At 45.5% G+C, this 22484-nt stretch overlaps 1 protein-coding gene across 1 annotated transcript; it reads right to left on the bottom strand.

Moving 5' to 3' along the window:
* Nucleotides 1-2081: 2081 nt before the first annotated feature.
* LOC115177491 (coiled-coil domain-containing protein 106-like) lies at nucleotides 2082-22334 on the bottom strand. Its single transcript, XM_029738307.1, is given in 9 exon segments — nucleotides 2082-2398; nucleotides 2522-2692; nucleotides 19691-19933; nucleotides 20097-20153; nucleotides 20901-21108; nucleotides 21110-21132; nucleotides 21322-21420; nucleotides 21544-21623; nucleotides 22187-22334. Coding segments are annotated over 8 exon segments (1188 nt in total). The 5' UTR covers nucleotides 21614-21623; nucleotides 22187-22334.
* Nucleotides 22335-22484: the final 150 nt, after the last annotated feature.

The following is a 22484-nucleotide window of genomic DNA, read 5'->3' on the forward strand; positions in this document are numbered from 1 at the left end:
TTCTACACACTCAGAGAGAAGCATAAGTCACATTTTTTAAGAAATCAAATGCTTTAATGGCATTTCTATTTTTACAGTCCATACAATTTGTATAATCAACCAAACATTATCAGTTTTTGAATTACAGGCTACTCCTCATTATTCTTGAAGAGAAATATAATATTAAACATTTTTGAAATGCTGCACACAGATACCAGTATCTTAAATGATACAGATTGTACTGTACCTTTCAGTAAATGATTGGTTCCTTATTAAAGTGAAAATGACATCTCTGACCCGTATAAAAGGTGTTGGAACATAACATGATTTCAGCAGTTGTACACACTGATACCTGTCCCTGGGAGAGTTTGTGTTGTGAATAAGTAAGACATGAAGTTTAAAGTGAGTACCCTTTCACACACTCAGACAACCTGGGGTCTCAGCAATTCCTTGTACCAGTTTCAGTATACTAAACACACAATATACCACTATATTACACCATCGCCAATACTACTGCTATTGTTTTTTTTAACATCATTATTAGGTTCAACAACAGCTCTGTCTAAACAACTGACCAACATGAGTTCATTTCACATGCAATTGTAATGGGGACCTGGTGATTGATATTGATTTACATAGACATGTTCAAATAAAAATCAACATTTTGTATTTTGTCCCTTTTGTGGAAATCACTGAGCTTATTGGAACACAAAGAAAGAGAAACCTAATAGTATGCAATCTAATTGTAATACATTATTCCCAAGCAAACAAAGTATTGCAGTAGAGGACTGAAAAAATAAAGCACAAAGCTCAACTGATGGTGAAATAGCACAGTAAATCATACGACTATTATAGCAAAAAATAAATCTTCGTAGCACAGTACAAAGGGTACGTGATGTTACACTACACCACACTTCAGTCAAATTACACATCTCACAACTGTATGCTACAGCGGCACTTTACAGTGACAGAATATATTCTGGTGCAACAAAAAAAGTGATGTATTTGTGGTACAACAGCTTAGCCTCACAGTAGCACTGTTCCCAAAACTGGCCCCATCCTCCTTCCAAAGCAAAGAGTATTTGCTTATTCTGTTGTTCTGGTGCAGACACAACACCAGTGGTCAGTCAGCTAGCTAACTTCCTTTGTTTCAGAACCTGGAAGCTTTCTGACAGAACACTGGAATGATTCTACTAAAGGATTGAATCTGAGCAATAGAGTGTGCAACTACTCTTTGCTTTGTTCAGTTTGTGGTCGCGTGAGTTTCCTTCTCTTTAAGAGAATCCTCTCCTCCTTTCAACCTGGAGAAATGAGAGACAGATCCAAAATCACTAGGTGTGGGCTTTTTTAATATCTAAATAAGGTCATAATTTAAGTGCACAAATAATACATTTGTTTTTGAAGTGCTAGGAAAAAAACGAGGGAATGTTATCCAAACAACAAACATTTATCTGTAAATAAAGATGTATAGTATTGGCATTTATTTTGTGAGTGTGCAGAATATGACACCACTTTTACATGAAGACACTAAAAGGTGAAATTCTGACAGCGCAAAATAGATGATCGTCAAAAAAGACCGTATTACCTCAAATAGTCAGCATGGCACTTATTTCAAGTATGATGAAAATAAAGACCCAGTTTGGAATGCTACAAATCTACGATTTGGTCACTGTACCTTCATGCTGCTACTGTAAGTATTTGGGAGTAGCACGGCCTCTTCAGACAATAGCACCACTTTTGGCATTAGCAAAATGGGGCCCTACGTGTCAAAATTGCACTGAAATAAAGTACTACAAAGTTCAATAGTACTCTGGTCAGAAATAAGGAATGCTATAGTTCATTACCTCGTCTTCAAAAGGATTCTGAACAAATAGTTAAGAATAGAAAACAGATTCTGTGTATGGGATGGGCAACAACCTCCCCTACATATCCAGCACTCCCATACACAAATCTTAACTTTCCATAAATGTCTGAATCTTAGGGAGATGGTTGAGTGATGACCTTCCCCAAAAGTCCCACCCTGCTCTTCTTCATGACTAAATGAAGCCCTCCTCCCCCCAGAGCACCCCCCCATCCCCTTGGCCCCAGCGTCCCTCCCCCCTTCAGTGTCTGAACCTGTAGGAGATGGGTAGTAGCAGGTTGTTCTTCTTCAGGGCCTGCACCCTGCTGAGCGTCTCCTCGTCCAGGGCGACGTAGCAGCGCCGTGCGTAATCCAGCAGCTTCTCCTTGGACGGGTCAAACTCGCCCACCTCCGCCACCTTCTCCGGGGCCACCAGCAGCATCTCAGCGATGGGCGTGGTGGAGGCCACCGTGTTGCGGTCTACACCGTGGATCTGGAAGGCCTTAGACATGTTCTTCAGCCGCTGGTAGGTCAGCAGGATCTTCTTGTAGCGAAACAGAACCCCTGCAGCGTCTTTGACTAGAGGGGGAGCAGATGGAGGGAGGTGGGGATTGATTAGGCCTACATCGAGGAAGGAAGGAAAGAAGCATTTCCAAAGCATTGGAACATGGCATGAGTAACATGGCTGCCATTGTCCCTCACCTCTCTGCCTCTCCCTGGTGAATCGGAAGACCCGCCTCCTCTTCATCCCTGGGTGCCCACCGCTGCTCATGCCCTCTGACATCCCGTCCTCTCCTGAAATCATTTCCTCCTCGTTCATGTAGCCATCCTGCTCCAGGAACTCCTCAGACTCCCCCAGGAGGGAAAGGGAATCTAAACAGACAAACAAGACCTCATAAAAAACTACTTTAGACTAGAGGTGCTAGACTGATGTGCTAGACTACAGGTGATAAGACTAGAGGTGATAGACTAGAGGTGATAGAGGTGCTAGACTAGAGGTGCTAGACTAGAGGTGCTAGAGGTGATAGACTAGAGGTGCTAGACTAGAGATGCTAGACTAGAGGTGATAGAGGTGATAAACTAGAGATGCTAGACTAGAGATGATAGACTAGAGGTGCTAGACTAGAGGTGATAGACTAGAGGTGATAGAGGTGATAGACTAGAGGTGATAGACTAGAGGTGATAGACTAGAGATGCTAGACTTGAGGTGCTAGACTAGAGGTGCTAGACTAGAGGTGATAGACTAGAGGTGATAGACTAGAGGTGCTAGACTAGAGGTGCTAGACTAGAGGTGATAAACTAGAGATGCTAGACTAGAGATGATAGACTAGAGGTGCTAGACTAGAGGTGATAGACTAGAGGTGATAGACTAGAGATGATAGAGGTGCTAGACTAGAGGTGATAGACTAGAGGTGATAGAGGTGATAGACTAGAGATGCTAGACTTGAGGTGCTAGACTAGAGGTGCTAGACTAGAGGTGATAGACTAGAGGTGATAGACTAGAGGTGCTAGACTAGAGGTGCTAGACTAGAGGTGATAAACTAGAGATGCTAGACTAGAGATGATAGACTAGAGGTGCTAGACTAGAGGTGATAGACTAGAGGTGATAGACTAGAGATGATAGAGGTGCTAGACTAGAGGTGATAGACTAGAGGTGATAGAGGTGATAGACTAGAGATGCTAGACTTGAGGTGCTAGACTAGAGGTGCTAGACTAGAGGTGATAGACTAGAGGTGATAGACTAGAGGTGATAGAGGTGCTAGACTAGAGGTGCTAGACTAGAGGTGATAAACTAGAGGTACTAGACTATAGGTGCAAGACTAGAGGTGATAGAGGTGATAGACTACAGGTGATAGAGGTGCTAGACTAGAGGTGCTAGAGGTGATAGACTAGAGGTGATAGAGGTACTAGACTAGAAGTGCTAGACTATAGGTGCTAGACTATAGGTGCTAGACTAGAGGTGATAGACTAGAGATGACAGAGATGCTAGACCAGAGGTGCTAAACTAGAGCTGATAGAGGTGCTAGACTAGAGGTAATAGACTACAGGTGATAGACTACAGGTGATAGAGGTGCTAGACTACAGGTGCTAGACTAGAGGTGATAGAGGTGCTAGACTAGAGCTGATAGAGGTGCTAGACTAGAGATGCTAGACTAGAGGTGATAGAGGTGCTAGACTAGAGGTGATAGACTAGAGATGACAGAGGTGCTAGACCAGAGGTGCTAAACTAGAGCTGATAGAGGTGCTAAACTAGAGGTGATAGACTACAGGTGATAGACTACAGGTGATAGAGGTGCTAGACTAGAGCTGATAGAGGTGCTAGACTAGAGCTGATAGAGGTGATGGACTAGAGGTGATAGAGGTGCTAGACTAGAGGTGATAGAGGTGCTAGACTAGAGCTGATAGGGGTGATAGACTAGAGCTGATAGAGGTGCTAGACTAGAGCTGATAGAGATGCTAGACTAGAGGTTATAGAGGTGCTAGACTAGAGGTGATAGAGGTGCTAGACTAGAGCTGATAGGGGTGATAGACTAGAGGTGATAAAGGTGCTACACTAGAGCTGAAAGAGGTGCTAGACTAGAGGTGCTAGACTTGAGGTGCTAGACTAGAGCTGATAGGGGTGCTAGAGATGCTAGACTAGAGGTGCTAGACTAGAGATGATAGAGGTGATAGACTACAGGTGATAGAGGTGCTAGACTAGACGTGCTAGACTAGAGGTGCTAAAGGTGCTAGACTAGAGGTAATAGACTAGAGGTGATAAACTAGAGATGATAGAGGTACTAGACTAGAAGTGCTAGACTATAGGTGCTAGACTAGAGGTGCTAGACTAGAGGTGATAGAGGTGATAGAATAGAGATGAGAGGTGCTAGAGGTGCTAGACTAGAGGTGCTAGACTAGAGGTGATAGAGGTGATAGACTAGAGATGACAGAGGTGCTAGACTAGAGGTGCTAGACTAGAGGTGCTAGACTAGAGGTGATAGACTAGAGATGACAGAGGTGTTAGACCAGAGGTGCTAAACTAGAGCTGATAGAGGTGCTAGACTAGAGGTGATAGAGGTGCTAGACTAGAGCTGATAGAGATGCTAGACTAGAGCTGATAGAGGTGCTAGACTAGAGCTGATAGAGGTGATGGACTAGAGGTGATAGACTAGAGCTGATAGAGGTGCTAGACTAGAACTGATAGAGGTGCTAGACTAGAGTTGATAGGGGTGATAGACTAGAGGTGATAGAGGTGCTAGACTAGAGGTTCTAAACTAGAGGTGTTAGAGGTGCTAGACTAGAGATGATAGAGGTGATAGACTAGAGGTGATAGAGGTGATAGACTAGAGGTGATAGACGTGCTAGACTAGAGGTGATAGAGGTGCTAGACTAGAGTGTTAGAGGTGCTAGACTAAAGGTGCTAGACTAGAGGTGATAGACTAGAGGTGATAGAGGTGCTAAACTAGAGGTGATAGAGGTGATAGACTAGAGCTGATAGACTAAAGGTGATAGAGGTGCTAGACAAGAGGTGCTAGACTACAGGTGATAGAAGTGCTAGACTAGAGGTGATAGACTAGAGCTGATAGACTAGAGGTGATAGAGGTGATAGACTAGAGGTGATAGACGTGCTAGACTAGAGGTGCTAGACTAGAGGTGCTAGAGGTGCTAGACTAGAGGTGTTAGACTAGAAGTGCTAGACTAGAGGTGATAGACTAGAGGTGATAGAGGTGCTAAACTAGAGGTGCTAGACTAGAGGTGTTAGAGGTGCTAGACTAGAGGTGCTAGAGGTGCTAGACTAGAGGTGTTAGAGGTGCTAGACTAGAGGTGCTAGACTAGAGGTGATAGAGGTGATAGACTAGAGGTGATAGACGTGCTAGACTAGAGGTGCTAGAGGTGCTAGACTAGAGGTGCTACAGGTGCTAGACTAGAGGTGTTATAGGGTGCTAGACTAGAGGTGCTAGAGGTGCTAGACTAGAGGTGTTAGAGGTGCTAGACTAGAGGTGCTAGACTAGAGGTGATAGACTAGAGGTGATAGAGGTGCTAGACTAGAGCTGATAGAGATGCTAGACTAGAGATGATAGAGGTGCTAGACTAGAGCTGATAGGGGTGCTAGACTAGAGGTGCTAGACTTGAGGTGCTAGACTAGAGCTGATAGGGGTGCTAGACTAGAGGTGATATAGGTGCTAGACTAGAGGTGATAGAGATGCTAGACTAGAGGTGCTAGACTAGAGCTGCTAAACTAGAGGTGCTAGACTAGAGGTGCTAGCCTAGAGATGATAGAGGTGATAGACTAGAGGTGATAGAGGTGCTAGACTAGAGGTGATAGAGGTACTAGACTAGAGCTGATAGACTAGAGGTGCTAGACTAGAGGTGCTAGACTAGAGATGCTAGACTAGAGATGATAGAGGTGATAGACTAGAGGTGATAGAGGTGCTAGACTAGAGGTGATAGAGGTACTAGACTAGAGCTGATAGACTAGAGGTGCTAGACTAGAGGTGCTAGACTAGAGATGATAGAGGTGATAGACTAGAGGTGATAGAGGTGCTAGACTAGAGGTACTAGACTAGAGATGATAGAGGTGATAGACTAGAGGTGATAGAGGTGCTAGACTAGAACTGATAGAGGTGCTAGACTAGAGCTGATAGGGGTGATAGACTAGAGGTGATAGAGGTGCTAGACTAGAGCTGATATAGATGCTAGACTAGAGGTGATAGAGGTGCTAGACTAGAGGTGATAGAGATGCTAGACTAGAGCTGATAGGGGTGCTAGACTAGAGGTGCTAGACTTGAGGTGCTAGACTAGAGCTGATAGGGGTGCTAGACTAGAGGTGATATAGGTGCTAGACTAGAGGTGCTAGACTAGAGCTGCTAGACTAGAGCTGCTAGACTAGAGGTGCTAGACTAGAGGTGATAGACGAGAGGTGCTAGACTAGAGGTGCTAGACTAGAGGTGCTAGACTAGAGATGATAGAGGTGATAGACTAGAGGTGCTAGACTAGAGGTGATAGAGGTGCTAGACTAGAGGTGCTAGACTAGAGGTGATAGAGGTGATAGACTAGAGGTGATAGAGGTGCTAGACTAGAGGTGCTAAACTAGAGGTGTTAGAGGTGCTAGACTAGAGATGATAGAGGTGATAGACTAGAGGTGATAGAGGTGATAGACTAGAGGTGATAGACGTGCTAGACTAGAGGTGATAGAGGTGCTAGACTAGAGGTGCTAGACTAGAGGTGATAGACTAGAGGTGATAGAGAGCCTAAACTAGAGGTGATAGACTAGAGTTTATAGACGTGCAAGACTAGAGGTGCTAGACTAGAGGTGCTAGAGGTGCTAGACTAGAGGTGTTAGACTAGAGGTGCTAGACTAGAGGTGATAGACTAGAGGTGATAGAGGTGCTAAACTAGAGGTGCTAGACTAGAGGTGTTAGAGTTGCTAGACTAGAGGTGCTAGAGGTGCTAGACTAGAGGTGTTAGAGGTGCTAGACTAGAGGTGCTAGACTAGAGGTGATAGAGGTGATAGACTAGAGGTGATAGACGTGCTAGACTAGAGGTGCTAGAGGTGCTAGACTAGAGGTGCTACAGGTGCTAGACTAGAGGTGTTATAGGGTGCTAGACTAGAGGTGCTAGAGGTGCTAGACTAGAGGTGATAGAGGTGCTAGACTAGAGGTGATAGAGGTGATAGACTAGAGGTGATAGACGTGCTAGACTAGAGGTGCTAGAGGTGCTAGACTAGAGGTGCTACAGGTGCTAGACTAGAGGTGTTATAGGGTGCTAGACTAGAGGTGCTAGAGGTGCTAGACTAGAGGTGTTAGAGGTGCTAGACTAGAGGTGCTAGACTAGAGGTGATAGACTAGAGGTGATAGAGGTGCTAGACTAGAGCTGATAGAGATGCTAGACTAGAGATGATAGAGGTGCTAGACTAGAGGTGATAGAGATGCTAGACTAGAGCTGATAGGGGTGCTAGACTAGAGGTGCTAGACTTGAGGTGCTAGACTAGAGCTGATAGGGGTGCTAGACTAGAGGTGATATAGGTGCTAGACTAGAGGTGATAGAGATGCTAGACTAGAGGTGCTAGACTAGAGCTGCTAGACTAGAGGTGCTAGACTAGAGGTGCTAGACTAGAGATGATAGAGGTGATAGACTAGAGGTGATAGAGGTGCTAGACTAGAGGTGATAGAGGTACTAGACTAGAGCTGATAGACTAGAGGTGCTAGACTAGAGGTGCTAGACTAGAGATGATAGAGGTGATAGACTAGAGGTGATAGAGGTGCTAGACTAGAGGTGCTAGACTAGAGATGATAGAGGTGATAGACTAGAGGTGATAGAGGTGCTAGACTAGAACTGATAGAGGTGCTAGACTAGAGCTGATAGGGGTGATAGACTAGAGGTGATAGAGGTGCTAGACTAGAGCTGATATAGATGCTAGACTAGAGGTGATAGAGGTGCTAGACTAGAGGTGATAGAGATGCTAGACTAGAGCTGATAGGGGTGCTAGACTAGAGGTGCTAGACTTGAGGTGCTAGACTAGAGCTGATAGGGGTGCTAGACTAGAGGTGATATAGGTGCTAGACTAGAGGTGCTAGACTAGAGCTGCTAGACTAGAGGTGCTAGACTAGAGGTGCTAGACTAGAGGTGATAGAGGTGCTAGACTAGAGCTGATAGACGAGAGGTGCTAGACTAGAGGTGCTAGACTAGAGGTGCTAGACTAGAGATGATAGAGGTGATAGACTAGAGGTGCTAGACTAGAGGTGATAGAGGTGCTAGACTAGAGGTGCTAGACTAGAGGTGATAGAGGTGATAGACTAGAGGTGATAGAGGTGCTAGACTAGAGGTGCTAAACTAGAGGTGTTAGAGGTGCTAGACTAGAGATGATAGAGGTGATAGACTAGAGGTGATAGAGGTGATAGACTAGAGGTGATAGACGTGCTAGACTAGAGGTGATAGAGGTGCTAGACTAGAGTGTTAGATGTGCTAGACTAGAGGTGCTAGACTAGAGGTGATAGACTAGAGGTGATAGAGGTGCTAAACTAGAGGTGATAGACTAGAGGTGATAGACGTGCTAGACTAGAGGTGCTAGACTAGAGGTGCTAGACTAGAGGTGTTAGACTAGAGGTGCTAGACTAGAGGTGATAGACTAGAGGTGATAGAGGTGCTAAACTAGAGGTGCTAGACTAGAGGTGTTAGAGTTGCTAGACTAGAGGTGCTAGAGGTGCTAGACTAGAGGTGTTAGAGGTGCTAGACTAGAGGTGCTAGACTAGAGGTGATAGAGGTGATAGACTAGAGGTGATAGACGTGCTAGACTAGAGGTGCTAGAGGTGCTAGACTAGAGGTGCTACAGGTGCTAGACTAGAGGTGTTATAGGGTGCTAGACTAGAGGTGCTAGAGGTGCTAGACTAGAGGTGTTAGAGGTGCTAGACTAGAGGTGCTAGACTAGAGGTGATAGACTAGAGGTGATAGACTAGAGGTGATAGAGGTGCTAGACTAGAGCTGATAGAGATGCTAGACTAGAGATGATAGAGGTGCTAGACTAGAGGTGATAGAGATGCTAGACTAGAGCTGATAGGGGTGCTAGACTAGAGGTGCTAGACTTGAGGTGCTAGACTAGAGCTGATAGGGGTGCTAGACTAGAGGTGATATAGGTGCTAGACTAGAGGTGATAGAGATGCTAGACTAGAGGTGCTAGACTAGAGCTGCTAGACTAGAGGTGCTAGACTAGAGGTGCTAGACTAGAGGTGATAGAGGTGCTAGACTAGAGGTGATAGAGGTACTAGACTAGAGCTGATAGACTAGAGGTGCTAGACTAGAGGTGCTAGACTAGAGATGATAGAGGTGATAGACTAGAGGTGATAGAGGTGCTAGACTAGAGGTGCTAGACTAGAGATGATAGAGGTGATAGACTAGAGGTGATAGAGGTGCTAGACTAGAGGTGCTAGACTAGAGGTGTTAGAGGTGGTAGACTAGAGATGATAGAGGTGATAGACTAGAGGTGATAGAGGTGCTAGACTAGAGGTGCTAGACTAGAGATGATAGAGGTGATAGACTAGAGGTGATAGAGGTGCTAGACTAGAACTGATAGAGGTGCTAGACTAGAGCTGATAGGGGTGATAGACTAGAGGTGATAGAGGTGCTAGACTAGAGCTGATATAGATGCTAGACTAGAGGTGATAGAGGTGCTAGACTAGAGGTGATAGAGATGCTAGACTAGAGCTGATAGGGGTGCTAGACTAGAGGTGCTAGACTTGAGGTGCTAGACTAGAGCTGATAGGGGTGCTAGACTAGAGGTGATATAGGTGCTAGACTAGAGGTGCTAGACTAGAGCTGCTAGACTAGAGGTGCTAGACTAGAGGTGCTAGACTAGAGGTGATAGAGGTGCTAGACTAGAGCTGATAGACGAGAGGTGCTAGACTAGAGGTGCTAGACTAGAGGTGCTAGACTAGAGATGATAGAGGTGATAGACTAGAGGTGCTAGACTAGAGGTGATAGAGGTGCTAGACTAGAGGTGCTAGACTAGAGGTGATAGAGGTGATAGACTAGAGGTGATAGAGGTGCTAGACTAGAGGTGCTAAACTAGAGGTGTTAGAGGTGCTAGACTAGAGATGATAGAGGTGATAGACTAGAGGTGATAGAGGTGATAGACTAGAGGTGATAGACGTGCTAGACTAGAGGTGATAGAGGTGCTAGACTAGAGTGTTAGAGGTGCTAGACTAGAGGTGCTAGACTAGAGGTGATAGACTAGAGGTGATAGAGGTGCTAAACTAGAGGTGATAGACTAGAGGTGATAGACGTGCTAGACTAGAGGTGCTAGACTAGAGGTGCTAGAGGTGCTAGACTAGAGGTGTTAGACTAGAGGTGCTAGACTAGAGGTGATAGACTAGAGGTGATAGACTAGAGGTGATAGACGTGCTAGACTAGAGGTGCTAGACTAGAGGTGCTAGACTAGAGGTGTTAGACTAGAGGTGCTAGACTAGAGGTGATAGACTAGAGGTGATAGAGGTGCTAAACTAGAGGTGCAAGACTAGAGGTGTTAGAGTTGCTAGACTAGAGGTGCTAGAGGTGCTAGACTAGAGGTGTTAGAGGTGCTAGACTAGAGGTGCTAGACTAGAGGTGATAGAGGTGATAGACTAGAGGTGATAGACGTGCTAGACTAGAGGTGCTAGACTAGAGGTGCTACAGGTGCTAGACTAGAGGTGTTATAGGGTGCTAGACTAGAGGTGCTAGAGGTGCTAGACTAGAGGTGTTAGAGGTGCTAGACTAGAGGTGCTAGACTAGAGGTGATAGACTAGAGGTGATAGACTAGAGGTGATAGAGGTGCTAGACTAGAGCTGATAGAGATGCTAGACTAGAGATGATAGAGGTGCTAGACTAGAGGTGATAGAGATGCTAGACTAGAGCTGATAGGGGTGCTAGACTAGAGGTGCTAGACTTGAGGTGCTAGACTAGAGCTGATAGGGGTGCTAGACTAGAGGTGATAGAGGTGCTAGACTAGAGGTGATAGAGATGCTAGACTAGAGGTGCTAGACTAGAGCTGCTAGACTAGAGGTGCTAGACTAGAGGTGCTAGACTAGAGGTGATAGAGGTGCTAGACTAGAGGTGATAGAGGTACTAGACTAGAGCTGATAGACTAGAGGTGCTAGACTAGAGGTGCTAGACTAGAGATGATAGAGGTGATAGACTAGAGGTGATAGAGGTGCTAGACTAGAGGTGCTAGACTAGAGATGATAGAGGTGATAGACTAGAGGTGATAGAGGTGCTAGACTAGAGATGCTAGACTAGAGGTGTTAGAGGTGGTAGACTAGAGATGATAGAGGTGATAGACTAGAGGTGATAGAGGTGCTAGACTAGAGGTGCTAGACTAGAGATGATAGAGGTGATAGACTAGAGGTGATAGAGGTGCTAGACTAGAACTGATAGAGGTGCTAGACTAGAGCTGATAGGGGTGATAGACTAGAGGTGATAGAGGTGCTAGACTAGAGCTGATATAGATGCTAGACTAGAGGTGATAGAGGTGCTAGACTAGAGGTGATAGAGATGCTAGACTAGAGCTGATAGGGGTGCTAGACTAGAGGTGCTAGACTTGAGGTGCTAGACTAGAGCTGATAGGGGTGCTAGACTAGAGGTGATATAGGTGCTAGACTAGAGGTGCTAGACTAGAGCTGCTAGACTAGAGGTGCTAGACTAGAGGTGTTAGAGTTGCTAGACTAGAGGTGCTAGAGGTGCTAGACTAGAGGTGTTAGAGGTGCTAGACTAGAGGTGCTAGACTAGAGGTGATAGAGGTGATAGACTAGAGGTGATAGACGTGCTAGACTAGAGGTGCTAGAGGTGCTAGACTAGAGGTGCTACAGGTGCTAGACTAGAGGTGTTATAGGGTGCTAGACTAGAGGTGCTAGAGGTGCTAGACTAGAGGTGTTAGAGGTGCTAGACTAGAGGTGCTAGACTAGAGGTGATAGACTAGAGGTGATAGACTAGAGGTGATAGAGGTGCTAGACTAGAGCTGATAGAGATGCTAGACTAGAGATGATAGAGGTGCTAGACTAGAGGTGATAGAGATGCTAGACTAGAGCTGATAGGGGTGCTAGACTAGAGGTGCTAGACTTGAGGTGCTAGACTAGAGCTGATAGGGGTGCTAGACTAGAGGTGATATAGGTGCTAGACTAGAGGTGATAGAGATGCTAGACTAGAGGTGCTAGACTAGAGCTGCTAGACTAGAGGTGCTAGACTAGAGGTGCTAGACTAGAGGTGATAGAGGTACTAGACTAGAGGTGATAGAGGTACTAGACTAGAGCTGATAGACTAGAGGTGCTAGACTAGAGGTGCTAGACTAGAGATGATAGAGGTGATAGACTAGAGGTGATAGAGGTGCTAGACTAGAGGTGCTAGACTAGAGATGATAGAGGTGATAGACTAGAGGTGATAGAGGTGCTAGACTAGAGGTGCTAGACTAGAGGTGTTAGAGGTGGTAGACTAGAGATGATAGAGGTGATAGACTAGAGGTGATAGAGGTGCTAGACTAGAGGTGCTAGACTAGAGATGATAGAGGTGATAGACTAGAGGTGATAGAGGTGCTAGACTAGAACTGATAGAGGTGCTAGACTAGAGCTGATAGGGGTGATAGACTAGAGGTGATAGAGGTGCTAGACTAGAGCTGATAGAGATGCTAGACTAGAGGTGATAGAGGTGCTAGACTAGAGGTGATAGAGATGCTAGACTAGAGCTGATAGGGGTGCTAGACTAGAGGTGCTAGACTTGAGGTGCTAGACTAGAGCTGATAGGGGTGCTAGACTAGAGGTGATATAGGTGCTAGACTAGAGGTGCTAGACTAGAGCTGCTAGACTAGAGGTGCTAGACTAGAGGTGCTAGACTAGAGGTGATAGAGGTGCTAGACTAGAGCTGATAGACGAGAGGTGCTAGACTAGAGGTGCTAGACTAGAGGTGCTAGACTAGAGATGATAGAGGTGATAGACTAGAGGTGCTAGACTAGAGGTGATAGAGGTGCTAGACTAGAGGTGCTAGACTAGAGGTGATAGAGGTGATAGACTAGAGGTGATAGAGGTGCTAGACTAGAGGTGCTAAACTAGAGGTGTTAGAGGTGCTAGACTAGAGATGATAGAGGTGATAGACTAGAGGTGATAGAGGTGATAGACTAGAGGTGATAGACGTGCTAGACTAGAGGTGATAGAGGTGCTAGACTAGAGTGTTAGAGGTGCTAGACTAGAGGTGCTAGACTAGAGGTGATAGACTAGAGGTGATAGAGGTGCTAAACTAGAGGTGATAGACTAGAGGTGATAGACGTGCTAGACTAGAGGTGCTAGACTAGAGGTGCTAGAGGTGCTAGACTAGAGGTGTTAGACTAGAGGTGCTAGACTAGAGGTGATAGACTAGAGGTGATAGACTAGAGGTGATAGACGTGCTAGACTAGAGGTGCTAGACTAGAGGTGCTAGACTAGAGGTGTTAGACTAGAGGTGCTAGACTAGAGGTGATAGACTAGAGGTGATAGAGGTGCTAAACTAGAGGTGCAAGACTAGAGGTGTTAGAGTTGCTAGACTAGAGGTGCTAGAGGTGCTAGACTAGAGGTGTTAGAGGTGCTAGACTAGAGGTGCTAGACTAGAGGTGATAGAGGTGATAGACTAGAGGTGATAGACGTGCTAGACTAGAGGTGCTAGACTAGAGGTGCTACAGGTGCTAGACTAGAGGTGTTATAGGGTGCTAGACTAGAGGTGCTAGAGGTGCTAGACTAGAGGTGTTAGAGGTGCTAGACTAGAGGTGATAGACTAGAGGTGATAGACTAGAGGTGATAGACTAGAGGTGATAGAGGTGCTAGACTAGAGCTGATAGAGATGCTAGACTAGAGATGATAGAGGTGCTAGACTAGAGGTGATAGAGATGCTAGACTAGAGCTGATAGGGGTGCTAGACTAGAGGTGCTAGACTTGAGGTGCTAGACTAGAGCTGATAGGGGTGCTAGACTAGAGGTGATATAGGTGCTAGACTAGAGGTGATAGAGATGCTAGACTAGAGGTGCTAGACTAGAGCTGCTAGACTAGAGGTGCTAGACTAGAGGTGCTAGACTAGAGGTGATAGAGGTGCTAGACTAGAGGTGATAGAGGTACTAGACTAGAGCTGATAGACTAGAGGTGCTAGACTAGAGGTGCTAGACTAGAGATGATAGAGGTGATAGACTAGAGGTGATAGAGGTGCTAGACTAGAGGTGCTAGACTAGAGATGATAGAGGTGATAGACTAGAGGTGATAGAGGTGCTAGACTAGAGATGCTAGACTAGAGGTGTTAGAGGTGGTAGACTAGAGATGATAGAGGTGATAGACTAGAGGTGATAGAGGTGCTAGACTAGAGGTGCTAGACTAGAGATGATAGAGGTGCTAGACTAGAGGTGATAGAGGTGCTAGACTAGAACTGATAGAGGTGCTAGACTAGAGCTGATAGGGGTGATAGACTAGAGGTGATAGAGGTGCTAGACTAGAGCTGATATAGATGCTAGACTAGAGGTGATAGAGGTGCTAGACTAGAGGTGATAGAGATGCTAGACTAGAGCTGATAGGGGTGCTAGACTAGAGGTGCTAGACTTGAGGTGCTAGACTAGAGCTGATAGGGGTGCTAGACTAGAGGTGATATAGGTGCTAGACTAGAGGTGCTAGACTAGAGCTGCTAGACTAGAGGTGCTAGACTAGAGGTGCTAGACTAGAGGTGATAGAGGTGCTAGACTAGAGCTGATAGACGAGAGGTGCTAGACTAGAGGTGCTAGACTAGAGGTGCTAGACTAGAGATGATAGAGGTGATAGACTAGAGGTGCTAGACTAGAGGTGATAGAGGTGCTAGACTAGAGGTGCTAGACTAGAGGTGATAGAGGTGATAGACTAGAGGTGATAGAGGTGCTAGACTAGAGGTGTTAGAGGTGCTAGACTAGAGATGATAGAGGTGATAGACTAGAGGTGATAGAGGTGATAGACTAGAGGTGATAGACGTGCTAGACTAGAGGTGATAGAGGTGCTAGACTAGAGTGTTAGAGGTGCTAGACTAGAGGTGCTAGACTAGAGGTGATAGACTAGAGGTGATAGAGGTGCTAAACTAGAGGTGATAGACTAGAGGTGATAGACGTGCTAGACTAGAGGTGCTAGACTAGAGGTGCTAGAGGTGCTAGACTAGAGGTGTTAGACTAGAGGTGCTAGACTAGAGGTGATAGACTAGAGGTGATAGAGGTGCTAAACTAGAGGTGCTAGACTAGAGGTGCTAGAGGTGCTAGACTAGAGGTGTTAGAGGTGCTAGACTAGAGGTGCTAGACTAGAGGTGATAGAGGTGATAGACTAGAGGTGATAGACGTGCTAGACTAGAGGTGCTAGAGGTGCTAGAGGTGCTAGACTAGAGGTGCTACAGGTGCTAGACTAGAGGTGTTATAGGGTGCTAGACTAGAGGTGCTAGAGGTGCTAGACTAGAGGTGCTAGACTAGAGGTGATAGACTAGAGGTGATAGAGGTGCTAGACTAGAGCTGATAGAGATGCTAGACTAGAGATGATAGAGGTGCTAGACTAGAGATGATAGAGGTGCTAGACTAGAGGTGATAGAGATGCTAGACTAGAGCTGATAGGGGTGCTAGACTAGAGGTGCTAGACTTGAGGTGCTAGACTAGAGCTGATAGGGGTGCTAGACTAGAGGTGATATAGGTGCTAGACTAGAGGTGATAGAGATGCTAGACTAGAGGTGCTAGACTAGAGCTGCTAGACTAGAGGTGCTAGACTAGAGGTGCTAGACTAGAGGTGATAGAGGTGCTAGACTAGAGGTGATAGAGGTACTAGACTAGAGCTGATAGACTAGAGGTGCTAGACTAGAGGTGCTAGACTAGAGATGATAGAGGTGATAGACTAGAGGTGATAGAGGTGCTAGACTAGAGGTGCTAGACTAGAGATGATAGAGGTGATAGACTAGAGGTGATAGAGGTGCTAGACTAGAGGTGCTAGACTAGAGGTGTTAGAGGTGGTAGACTAGAGATGATAGAGGTGATAGACTAGAGGTGATAGAGGTGATAGACTAGAGATGATAGACGTGCTAGACTAGAGGTGCTAGATGTGCTAGACTAGAGTGTTAGAGGTGCTAGACTAGAGGTGCTAGACTAGAGGTGATAGACTAGAGGTGATAGAGGTGCAAACTAGAGGTGATAGAGGTGATAGACTAGAGCTGATAGACTAAAGGTGATAGAGGTGCTAGACTAGAGGTGCTAGACAAGAGGTGCCTACAGGTGATAGAAGTGCTAGACTTGAGGTGATAGACTAGAGCTAATAGACTAGAGGTGATAGAGGTGATAGACTAGAGGCGATAGACGTGCTAGACTAGTGGTGCTAGAGGTGCTAGACTAGAGGTGCAAGAGGTGCTAGACTAAAGCTGTTAGAGGTGCTAGACTAGAGGTGCTAGACTAGAGATGATAGACTAGAGGTGATAGAGGTGCTAAACTAGAGGTGCTAGACTAGAGGTGTTAGAGGTGCTAGACTTGAGGTGCTAGAGGTGCTAGACTAGAGGTGTTAGAGGTGCTAGACTAGAGGTGCTAGACTAGAGGTGATAGACTACAGGTGATAGAGGTGATAGACTAGAGGTGATAGACGTGCTAGACTAGAGATGCTAGAGGTGCTAGACTAGAGGTGCTACAGGTGCTAGACTAGAGGTGTTATAGGTGCTAGACTAGAGGTGCTAGAGGTGCTAGACTAGAGGTGTTAGAGGTGCTAGACTAGAGGTGCTAGACTAGAGGTGATAGACTAGAGGTGATAGAGGTGCTAGACTAGAGCTGATAGAGATGCTAGACTAGAGCTGATAGGGGTGCTAGACTAGAGGTGCTAGACTTGAGGTGCTAGACTAGAGCTGATAGGGGTGCTAGACTAGAGGTGATATAGGTGCTAGACTAGAGGTGATAGAGATGCTAGACTAGAGGTGCTAGACTAGAGCTGCTAGACTAGAGGTGCTAGACTAGAGGTGCTAGACTAGAGGTGATAGAGGTGCTAGACTAGAGGTGATAGAGGTACTAGACTAGAGCTGATAGACTAGAGGTGCTAGACTAGAGGTGCTAGACTAGAGATGATAGAGGTGATAGACTAGAGGTGATAGAGGTGCTAGACTAGAGGTGCTAGACTAGAGGTGATAGACTAGAGGTGATAGAGGTGATAGAGGTGATAGACTAGAGGTGATAGACTAGAGGTGATAGAGGTGCTAGACTAGAGGTGCTAGACTAGAGATGATAGAGGTGATAGACTAGAGGTGATAGAGGTGATAGACTAGAGGTGATAGAGGTGCTAGACTAGAGTGTTAGAGGTGCTAGACTAGAAGTGATAGACTAGAGGTGATAGAGGTGCTAAAATAGAGGTGATAGAGTTGATAGACTAGAGCTGATAGACTAAAGGTGATAGAGGTGCTAGACTAGAGGTGCTAGAGGTGCTAGACAAGAGGTGCTAGACTACAGGTGATAGAAGTGCTAGACTAGAGGTGATAGACTAGAGCTGATAGACTAGAGGTGATAGAGGTGATAGACTAGAGGTGATAGACGTGCTAGACTAGAGGTGCTAGAGGTGCTAGACTAGAGGTGCTAGAGGTGCTAGACTAGAGGTGCTAGAGGTGATAGACTAGAGGTGTTAGACTAGAGGTGCTAGACTAGAGGTGATAGACTAGAGGTGATAGAGGTGCTAAACTAGAGGTGCTAGAGGTGCTAGACTAGAGGTGATAGACTAGAGGTGATAGAGGTGATAGACTAGAGGTGATAGACGTGCTAGACTAGAGGTGCTAGACTAGAGGTGCTAGAGGTGCTAGACTAGAGGTGTTAGACTAGAGGTGCTAGACTAGAGGTGATAGACTAGAGGTGATAGAGGTGCTAAACTGGAGGTGCTAGACTAGAGGTGATAGACTAGAGGTGATAGACTAGAGGTGATAGAGGTGATAGACTAGAGGTGATAGACGTGCTAGACTAGAGGTGCTAGAGGTGCTAGACTAGAGGTGCTACAGGTGCTAGACTAGAGGTGTTATAGGTGCTAGACTAGAGGTGCTAGAGGTGCTAGACTAGAGGTGTTAGACTAGAGGTGATAGACTAGAGGTGATAGAGGTGCTAAACTAGAGGTGATAGAGGTGCTAGACTAGAGGTGATAGACTAGAGGTGATAGAGGTGCTAAACTAGAGGTGCTAGAGGTGCTAGACTAGAGGTGATAGACTAGAGGTGATAGAGGTGATAGACTAGAGGTGATAGACGTGCTAGACTAGAGGTGCTAGACTAGAGGTGCTATAGGTGCTAGACTAGAGGTGTTAGACTAGAGGTGCTAGACTAGAGGTGATAGAGGTGATAGACTAGAGGTGATAGACGTGCTAGACTAGAGGTGATAGAGGTGCTAAACTGGAGGTGCTAGACTAGAGGTGATAGACTAGAGGTGATAGACTAGAGGTGATAGAGGTGATAGACTAGAGGTGATAGACGTGCTAGACTAAAGGTGCTAGAGGTGCTAGACTAGAGGTGCTACAGGTGCTAGACTAGAGGTGTTATAGGTGCTAGACTAGAGGTGCTAGAGGTGCTAGACTAGAGGTGTTAGAGGTGCTAGACTAGAGGTGCTAGACTAGAGGTGATAGACTAGAGGTGATAGAGGTGCTAAACTAGAGGTGATAGAGGTGATAGACTAGAGCTGATAGACTAGAGGTGATAAGAGGTGCTAGACTAGAGGTGCTAGAGGTGCTAGACAAGAGGTGCTAGACTAGAGGTGATAGAAGTGCTAGACTAGAGGTGATAGAGGTGCTAAACTAGAGGTGATAGAGGTGATAGACTAGAGCTGATAGACTAGAGGTGATAGAGGTGCTAGACTAGAGGTGCTAGACTAGAGGTGATAGAAGTGCTAGACTAGAGGTGATAGACTAGAGGTGATAGAGGTGCTAAACTAGAGGTGATAGAGGTGATAGACTAGAGCTGATAGAGGTGATAGACTAGAGGTGCTAGACTATTAGTGGTGGAAAAAGTACCCAATTGTCATACTTGTGTAAAAGTAAAGATACCTTATTAGAAAATGACTCAAGTAAAAGTCACCCAGTAAAATACTACTTGAGTAAAAGTCTAAAAGTATTTGGTTTAAATATACTTAAGAATCAAAAGTAAATGGAATTGCTCAAATATACATAAGCAAGGACATCCCTGCTGGCGAAACCCTCCCCTAACCCGGACAACGCTGGGCCAATTGTGCGCCAAACCATGGGTCTCTCGGTCGCGGCCGGCTGCGCCAGAGCCTGGACTCGAACCCAGAATCTCTAGTGGCACAGCGATGCAGGGCCTTAGACCACTGCACTACTCGGGAGGGCTCTCCCATTCCTGCCAGAATCCTTTGGCACCTGCAAGAGTCCTGTTCATATGTCAACCTCTAGTCTGGATCGCATTACCTGGCCCTACGCTCCCGTGTGCATTCATGTCACTCATGGTGGCTCTGTTAGTGCCGCTACTGCCACTGCTGTGCCCCTGCAAGAGGGTCTGGGAGGCCCCGGAGCTGAACATGGAGCTCATCGCGGCCATCTGATTGGCTATCGTGCTGGAAGTGTGGTTTTTGGGTGGGGCCATGGCAGTGGGGGATGGTCTTCGCTGTAATATCTGACGAGATGTGAAACGCTGTGGCTCAGACTTCTGCTCTGAAAGGGTTAACGAACGGAAAAGGAGAAGATCAATGAGGGTAATCAGTGAACTGAGGCCAGTAGTGCTGAGAGGTGATGAGAATGTATAGAATATGCTCTGGATCTAGATACATGTATCATGAACAACAAGGGACTAGTGAGGTCATAAAGCAGTCCTTACCAGCTGGCCGCTCCCCCTCTCTCCTCGGCTTCCATTCAAAACGTCTAGAGTCATAGCCTGCAGGAGGAATAACAACGGTTCCCGAGAATAAATCTATGCCTGTAAAAAGTATGTTGTCTTGACATGCAGGTTAAAATACCAAAACCAACTGTGGACCAACTATATTAATTTGGGGACAGGTCGAAACACACATGAAACTTTCATGGACATTTAGCTAGCTTGCTGTTGCTAGCTAATTTGTCCTAGAAAATAAACATTGGGTTGTTATTTTACCTGAAATGCATATGGTCCTTTTTTTGCTGGTTCTTTTTATAATTTTTTTTACCCATGTTGAGTCAAACAAAATCGTGTGTTCTCTACTCTGATAATTAATCCACAGACAAAAAGGGGACGTTTGTTCATTCTTCTTCTTTTGTGGAGTTTTATATGGCGGTTGGCAACCATATTTAAGGTACATTACCACCACCAAATGGTGGTGTGGACCTCCATCTTTCAATCACCCACGTGGGTATATGCTCCTAAAAACCAATGATGAGATGGGAGAGGCGGGTTTTGCAGCAAATCAAGCGTCTAAAATAGAACCAAGTTCTATTTTAGCGCCTGGCTAAGCAGACGCTGGTTGAGGTGCACAAGCAGTTGGGATGAAATTATTGAATAACGTGTGTACATTTATTTAGCAACGCTCGTGCACGCAACCTGGCTGGTGTGGTTAGCATGGTAGAACTTCTCTAATCACAAAACATCTTTCTCCATCATGGTTGTGTCCATCCTCCTTCCCAAAACCTCTCCATGCCCCTCGCTCACCGTTGCTGTACTGGCTCTCGCTGGGGCCCTGGTTCTGATGGCCTTGGGTCTTGGTAGAGAAGATGAAGCGGTCCAGCTGGCAACGTAGGAAGTCCCTCTCCTCCTCTAGGTCCTCGATGCGTTTGTGCAGCCACGAGTTCTTCTCCAGGGAGATCTGCAGCTGCGTCCGCAGGTTGGTGATCAGCAGGTACGAGCTGCCTGGTGGGGGGGGCGCCCGAGGGAAGGGGCGACTCTGAGAAACACACACAGGAAGTTAAGGGTCAGGGAATGAATATTAGGATTAATCTTAATCCCTAACCGATTCACACCGAAGAAACCAGGTGAGTGGACTCACTGGACTGTCCTTCCAGATGGTCATTCAACTACATTAATCTATGGTATGGGTTCTGATCTAGTAGAAAATAAAAGCTTTGATATGAACCGTCAAAACTCTGTTCATTCTGGTTGAAGAAGCCTTGCTGCTCAAAGTTGTTCTCCTCAAAGGGAATGGAGATTTCATAGGCATCCTCGTTCTTCGGAGCTACAGAGGGAGAAATATACAGTAGGCATTATTATGGATAAATAACTGTTATCACTTTGTCATGAAGAGGTTAATACACAGCTATATCAATGATGCAGATTTTAGAAGGTTTAACAATCTTACTCTGCATGGGGTGGGAGCCTGTGTGGCTCTTGGAGGTAGGCAAAGCGTCATTAATATTTCCCTCCTGCATCTCGTGCACCCTTCATTGTACAGAAACAATACAGGTTTATTCATTTATTACATTTGGCACACAACATCCAATGACGGAAAACAACTCCCATTGACGATGTTTCGTTGCAAATGTAACAGTATGCAGTCAGTTTAGTAATAACTTCGAAGTGTTGCCTTCAGCTTGCTAACTAAGCATTCGTGGATGCAATTATGCCACTAGAAATGTAATTACTAGTAGTTACTGTATGGCAGTTCTCAGCTGAGATGCAGAATAAGTTACATACTTATTTCGCACAGATCGCTTTATTCCCCTTTGTCTAACGTTAAACTTGCCAGCGTACTAGCAAGTTATATTAGCACATTATACACGATGTTCGTCGCTGACATATGCTAGTTTGCAAAATGTAGCGTTATAATAAAAAATGGACACGTTAGCTAGCTACACATCACATTGCCATAAGGACTCTGCTAATCTTACACAGGCTAGCTAGATAATCAGAAGCTAGCTATTTTACTAGTAGCAAGCTAGCTGCTTCTTTTACGCACAAACTATTTTCTGGTGGAGTTCTCTACAAATCAATGATATACGAACCGTTATTCAGTCGTTATAACACCGTATTTCATATGTAAATCCCGTTCATTCTGTCCACTTTCGTACCTAGCTAGAACAATAACAATTTAGCGTTTATTTTACAAGTCTTGTTTACGTCCTTTGCCGTCATTTCCGGTTACCTAAGGGAGAGTCTATAATTTACCGAAATGTAGTTTGTAAGGAAAAGGCGCTGCTGTAGTCAGGATCCCGTCCCACCTGTCGCACTGTAAGTACATATCTTTATCAATGGAAAGCGCTTGTGTATTGTATTAATTGTTAATTATTAAATAAAAATACA

This window comes from Salmo trutta, chromosome 37 (genome assembly GCF_901001165.1).
Source record: "Salmo trutta chromosome 37, fSalTru1.1, whole genome shotgun sequence".
Classification (NCBI taxonomy): Eukaryota; Metazoa; Chordata; class Actinopteri; order Salmoniformes; family Salmonidae; genus Salmo; species Salmo trutta.